Consider the following 7,051-nt stretch of genomic DNA (forward strand, 5'->3'; position numbering starts at 1 on the left):
GCGTTCAGCAACCCAGGGTTTGAATCCCAGCTCATTGGCTCCCGGCTGCCCGACCTTTCAACTTCTCCACACTTCCGGCTTCCGGTTGCCCTGCTCGTGGAGTGGGCGGGGGCAGGGAGGTGCTAAAATCCCAGCCCCGGCGTTCAGGGCTTCTGCGGGTAGAGATTTAGGTACCTCACAAGTGAGCGAGAAGTGACTGTGTGTGTTTTCTTTCTTTCTTTTTTTAAATCAAAGAGCCAGCCTTTGGGCAACAAAGTGGAAATGGAGATTGTGAGCATGTTGGAAAAAAACGCTACGCTCCTCAAATTCGGCTACCACTTCACCCAGCAGGGACCCCGGCTGCGGGCGTCCAACGCCATGATGAGCAACAACGACCTTGGTGAGTAGACCTAAGCCCCCCAGCCGCCGCCTGTCATTCTTCGTACCTGTCGGACGAGATATGGCAGGGAAAACTCCACTGCCGATTTGCCCAAGGCAGGCCTCTTCCTGGGCCTGACTCTCGGTTTTCATACCAATCCCATATTCTTGTTCTCGGTGTTTGCGCCTTGCTTCCCCCCACCCGGAACCTTCCCCAGACTGCCAGAGCCCTGGCTGCAGACGCCGAGGCCAGGCCCTCCTCCCCAGAGGTAGCTCAGCTCAGCACAGGGCTGGGCCCAGAGCGCACCCTCAGCCTGTTGGCCTAGAGAGTGAAACGTAGGAGGCCCAGAGCCAACGCTGAGTCTCTACGTCTTCTGAATACCTTTTTTGGAGCCCAGAATTCTCTCCAAATCATACAGTCTGGCCCAAGCCCCAGATCCCAAAGCCATCAGTCAGCCTTACCACCCACACCTGAAGCCTGGGGGACTTCATGTTGCTTTTAAAGTAAAGCTTGAAAATGTTGACTTCATAGTCAAGTATAACAGGTTACATTCTCAGTTACAGGCACAGTTTGTATTTTTTCCTTAAAAAATAAAAAGAAAATGTCACAGTCTTTCTTAGACAACACTGAATAGACAAGTCAGTTGAAGAAAAAGAGAGATCAATCACCGACTTAGTTCCAGACGCTAATTGTTCTCAAGCTCAGTGGGTAGTTTCTCCTGTGTTTTCCTGCTGCTTGCTTGAAGAACTCGATAGTGTCCAAAGAGGAGTATGTCTGATGAGGCTATAGGAAAATAAGAGAAAAAAAAAAAAAGAAAAGGAGTAGGCCTGTTAACTTAATTGATCATTATATTTAGCTGTGAGTTACCTAGACTCACAAGGCAGGAGGAAGACAAAGCAAGTTATACTATTCTTAGAAGGAAACAATGAATTTTTTAAAAAGAAGAAAGCTTCTTTCTGAGATTGAATTATGAGCTAACTGTGTTTCTAAAGGATGATGTGTTCAGTGAGTTTTTCATCAGATTTGAACCTGCTCTAAACATGTTTCTTTTTGTTTGTTTCTGACACTCAGTAGAATGCAAGGAGCTTAATACTAAAGCACATCTCAGAGTTCAGGTGTATCACTTCCTGGTGATGAATCCGAACTAGGTTAATACACGGAAGGCCTAGAAGAATGGGGATGAGTATGTAGGTGTGTATGCACGAGGCAGGTACTCAGAACCTGTGCATAGATAGCCACAGAGCTACTCAATTCAACAAACGTTTGTCAGAGACCTATAGTGTACTGGGTGTTGAAGGTATAGGTTCATGTTCTTAAGAAGCTGTTTATTCATTTATTACCCCAGCTGTTACTTTTTTCTAGAGCTGCAGGTCTAGAAAAGTCCATCAAACAAAAACCCACACCAGGTGTCCTGGTTTGTGAAGTGTCCTTGTTTGAAATAAAACATGAGCAAACACAAACCACTAAGAATTTTAATTATCATGTGTAACAGAGGTTACTGTTGTTAAATCACTTAGTTGTGTCTGACCCTTTGCAACCCCATGGACTGCAGCATGCCAGGCTTCCATGTCCTTCACTATCTCCTGGAGTTTGCTCAAACTCGTGTCCGTGGAGTGGATCCAACTGTCTCCTCCTCTGTCGCCCCCTTCTCAGCGACAGCTACACTGAATTGTTGAGGACGGCCCACACCCTGGGCTCTCTTGGCTCTGTGGTGATCTGGCTGCAGAACCAGCACTAAAAAGCCTTGAGATCTAATATGCGGTCACCTCACCTTTTTTTTTTTTTTTTAAATCTCAGATTAAACGTCTTATGTGTCCCTCGGTCCCTGTCTCAGGGCTGATTGAGCTTTGGCCTTCCAGTGGCAAGATGGCTTGGAGGACTTCTTTCTAGGGTTAGACGTTTCCAGATGAGTCAGGAGTGCTGTAGGGGGGACTCCGGTATCAGCTGGAGGCTAGAGGAAATGGCCCTTGAGGACACTATGTCCTGAGAGTCTGTGTTCCAAAATCCAGGCCCAGGTCCTATCACCAGAGACTTGGTGAGGTCATGGCAGGAGCCTCACGTGCCTTTGCGGACGGGACTTTAGGCTCCTCCTCCCGTTCTCTTCTGGAGGAACTGAGGCCTGGGAGGGACTGCACTTCGAGGCAGTGGCTCGGTCACGTCGCACCTTTGTTGGTTCCAGTGTCACACCTTAGTTACAGTGAGCACTTTGTGAGCACCCTTTGTGTGCCCAGGGCTGTGCGAGGCGACATAAAGTGGTAGCAGAAAGCCAATTCCCTGACTCAAAGACCTTTACAACTCTTAGGAGAGAAAAAGACTCCAAGTCGGACCCCTAGGTTCAGGAAGGCCTGCAAACCGTATGCAGACGAAACAAGCAGATAATTTGTGAGGACAGAGGCCAGCTAAGCCATGCCTCCTGGTGGGGCTGGGCCTGAGTCAGCCTCGTGAAGAAGAGAGAGGTTGTGCGGGGGGTCGGCCGCAGTTCCTGGTGGGGTTGCTGGCGAAGGCAAAGGCAGGGTGACGGGACCCAGCTTGCAGGATAGGAGAGACAGGAAGTTCTGAAGGGAGGAGGAACTGATACAGGAAGTTCTGAAGGGAGGAGGAACTGATACAGGAAGTTCTGAAGGGAGGAGGAACTGATACAGGAAGTTCTGAAGGGAGGAGGAACTGATACAGGAAGTTCTGAAGGGAGGAGGAACTGATACAGGAAGTTCTGAAGGGAGGAGGAACTGATACAGGAAGTTCTGAAGGGAGGAGGAACTGATACAGGAAGTTCTGAAGGGAGGAGGAACTGATACAGGAAGTTCTGAAGGGAGGAGGAACTGATACAGGAAGTTCTGAAGGGAGGAGGAACTGATACAGGAAGTTCTGAAGGGAGGAGGAACTGATACAGGAAGTTGCACCTGGTAGGAGAAGCAGGAGGCCTCAGAGAAGGGAGGGAAGGGCATTCCAAGCAGAAGGAACAGCATGGGCAAAGGCAAGGGCGATGGCCAGGCCATGGTGTGCTCGTGGGAATGGGGCTGAGGGGGCAGGGGTGGGAGGCTGAGAGCCACAGGCCTCTCATGCTGAGCTCAGGACTTTGGTGAGGAAAACCGGCGGGTCGTGGGACAGTGGCAGTTTCCTAGGCGGGAATGACCGGGTATTAAAATGGGGTCCCCCCCTCCCCGGACCTGTGCGGCAGTTGCCTTGGGTTTTCCCACAGAAGGAATTGGAGCAGAATGATCTAAGTGACTGCCCACTACAGAGTACCAGTTGGTGAAGTAGGATTTTTAGCTTTAAAAGCAAATTGTGCCTGTCTGCTAACTTTTTGTGAAAGAAACGCTTCCAATCCTGATGGTGCATCAGTGTCCTCCTCTCAAAGAAATTCTGACTTTCTTTCCAACGTGGCTTTTTCATCCTGCTCCTGATGCTCTGATGAAGCCGACAAGCTTCCGCATTTCCCAGCTGAACCCATTTGTCATTAGAGCCCAGCCCCGGCGGTTGTGACTCGTCTGCTGCTGCAGTCCAGCGGCAAGGGGCAAGCTCTAGATGGAAGGGAACAGGCCTCTCCGGCTTCCTTCTCACTCCGACCAGCCTCTGAGCTGGGCCCTGGCCATGGGCCAGGTCTGCGGGACTGTGGCATTGCTTGCCTGCAAGGCACGTGGGCTCCTCCTTGGGAGACATGGGTCCTCAAGGCCATGGGTCAGCCAGTGGCTCTGCAGACAGACAGCCTGCCCAGGACCCATCCTGACTGGTGCGTCTTTGGTCCTTCCCGCCCTGGGCTCTTAGCAGTGTTCCATGGGAGAGAGCAAGGTGTCAGGAAGGAGCCGAGGATCCCCATCTCTGCTTTCCCAAGGTGATAGTTCAGATGACTCCTGGCTCTGCACTATTATAGCTGACAGCCAGGCTGCTGCTCAGGGTCCTGTAACTCTGCCACTGATGCTCTGGTCCGTTAACGAAATCTGAATTGCAGCCTCCAGGTTAAGACAATTGTATGTTTTTTGGGGGGTGGGGTGAGGAGAGAGTGGCATGTTGAAAAGCAGAAAACATCTCTTTCTGGGAAAGTCACTCCTTTGCTGTTTTCTCAAGGAAGACCTAACAGGCACCCCGGACACAGCACACACACATACCCCACATCAGTTTCATCATCTTGGGAAAGAGCACTGCTTTCCTCACCATTTCCAGCCAGAACTCGGCACTTCTGTCTGCGCTTCCCTCAGCCCGGCCAGCCACCTCCTCACCATCCACGTCCCCTGGTCCCTGGTCCCGCCCTCATCACCTTTACCGGCATCCTGCAGCGTCCTCGGGCCCCTGCAGCTCCTCTAGGGCCTCTAGGGCAGGCATCTCTCTCAGTGCTCATCCCAAAGCTTGTCCCAGCACTCTGCTTAGAACCCCGCCCGCGTTCCCACTGCTCTCAGGGTAGCTCCGTGACATGGCTTTCCAGTTCCCTTTGCAGTCACAGCTGACACCTGCGTGGCCATTACTGTGTGCCAGGCACTGCCCTAAACACCTCAGTCTTACTGACTCGTGTAACGTTCCCAGCAACCAGGTGAGGCCGGCACTGTCGCCGTCCCCACTCTGCGGTAAGGAGGTGGGGCCTAGAGAAGCAGTCAAGGTACTTGCTGTCGGCGGGCGGAAGTGGGCCTGGACCGGGTGGTCATTCTGGCCCCGGGACCTGTGCTGTCCACCTCTGTTCCAGGTGGGGCCCTGCCAGATTTCATCTCTCGACACCCCAACAAGCCATCCCCTTGCCATATTGGTATCAACCAGTCCAGGTAGGCTGAGTGTCTCCCAGTGACCCAGGCAAAAGCTGCCCTTTCAGAGACTATTGCTCCCTGCACTTTCCCACCATCTACCCCTTTACTGTTTAAGATTCAGTGGACAACTTACCCACCATCCTTGGAAGATCTGACCACTTTGTTCACTGGGCCTCTCATACTTAATGAGATCTACCAGCATACTTGTGATATTTTACCTCATTTCTTGTAGGTTTATCTTTATTATAGGTATAGGTATATACCTTGTATATACCTATATGTACCTTGTAGGTATATCTTTATCTGTTGATCCTTATTTCTGATCCTTGTGCTTGGCACATCACAGCACTCAGTCAATGCTGCTGCATATAAATGTACATACGATGCGCCACAGAGGCATGATGGAGGTATAAAGCTTGGCAGGAAGTGGTGGAGGGAGCGTTAGATGCTGATGGGGATTGGCCCAGATGACTTGAGATGCTGGAAGGCTCTGACAGTTGTAATGATAAGCAACATAGAGGAGTTTGCTTTAATGGACGTAAAAAGCAGGTTGATTTGAAGGAACCTGGAAGACCTGGCTTCTGCTCCCCGTTGTGTCTCTTATTCACTGTGACTTGAGGCAAGATACTTTTCCTTTCTTGGCCTCAATTTTCTTCATTATTAAAGTGGGGGGAAATAATGCCGAAGTGGTGTCTTTCTTTTCTCCCCATCCAGTTCCTGTAGAAGCCAGTGCCTGGGGAACCTTGTGCATGTGTAGCCCAGCATGCTTACTGAGGGCACGTTGGGGTAGACACCACGGGGTCCCTTTCTTACCTCAAGCCACGGACTGGCGCCTCAGGTTCCAGTCCTGGCTCTGCTGCCTCGCCCTCAGGAGCCCTGGCTCCCTTCTCTTCTCCGGGGGAAGGGAGCTGTCCCCTCGTGAGCCCCAGATGAGACGTATATGTGGACAGCCTGCATAGACAGGGCCTGATGTGCCGAGGGAGGCGCTGGGCTGAGGCTCGAGATGAGTCACGGCCTTGGTTCTGTCTGGTGCCGGCTCTGTTGTTTTGCTCCTGCCACACTTCCCTCATCCATGACACAGCAGTGGTGACCACGCTGACACCCTGGAATTGCTGGAGGGGCTCCAGTGAGGCTTGAGTGCACATGGGGTGTAATGCTTACACAGCTGACGTGGAGATGCTGCCAAGCCTGGTTTGTGTAAACCCTCTCATCACTCTGGGCAGACCTCTTCTGCTCTTTGGGCGTTGGTGGTGGTTCCCCCCACGTCTCCCCCCAAGCTGCTACACATTCTGATGGTCCCCAGGAATCTGGCCAGACACACTGTCTTCTCTCTGGGAGACGGCCCGCTGATTTGCGTCCATGGCTCTTTCCAGGGAGGCGCAGGGGAGAGGAGGGCCCAGGCAGAGGCTGAACTCCAGGCCCCAGCTGGGTGAACTGTGCGCCCCCAGGCCTCTCCCGCCAGCTCCCAGCCGCACCCGGAGTCACACACCTTCCCGCGGGGTTCCGCTCAGTGCCACTCACAGGCCGATTCGGTTCTTGTTGTAGCCTGTGAGCATCCACCTGAGATCTAAACTTGTCTAGCTCGGGAACTGGAAGTTGTCCAAGTATAGACAAACTTTTCCTCTCACAGTAGCATCCTGTCTCTGCCACACCTGCAGCCCCCTTTGACGGCCATCACTGGCTCCACAGCCTCTCTGACCCGCCTTCCCTCGTAGCTGACACGGCCTGCTGCTTTGTTTTCATCTGCAGACACTGTTTTGTTTCAAACACTCTCCCTTATCACAACAAAGGGGATCCTTCCCCCTGCCCCCCGCCGTCGCCGCCATCTCCTAAGCTAATGACCCCGCCTGCAGTTCCCTGGCTAATGCTTTCCTCTTTGCGACATTTTAACTCCCTTGCTATGTGAACAGTGTTTGGACTTGATACTGTCTTGCCTCTGGGAAAATGTCAAGGTTAACCG

General features: G+C 52.1%; 1 protein-coding gene across 2 annotated transcripts in view; it reads left to right on the forward strand.

Annotated features, from left to right (window-relative positions):
- Positions 1–7,051, forward strand: part of TMOD1 (tropomodulin 1) — an 84,986-nt gene that overhangs the window by 76,916 nt on the left and 1,019 nt on the right. For both annotated transcript variants that reach the window (XM_043891172.1, XM_043891173.1), the window contains exon 9: positions 235–379. In XM_043891172.1, coding sequence (XP_043747107.1) covers positions 235–379 — 145 coding nt within the window. The remainder of the gene's footprint in view (positions 1–234; positions 380–7,051) is intronic.

The sequence above is a fragment of the Cervus elaphus genome, chromosome 29 (genome assembly GCF_910594005.1).
Source record: "Cervus elaphus chromosome 29, mCerEla1.1, whole genome shotgun sequence".
Classification (NCBI taxonomy): domain Eukaryota; kingdom Metazoa; phylum Chordata; class Mammalia; order Artiodactyla; family Cervidae; genus Cervus; species Cervus elaphus.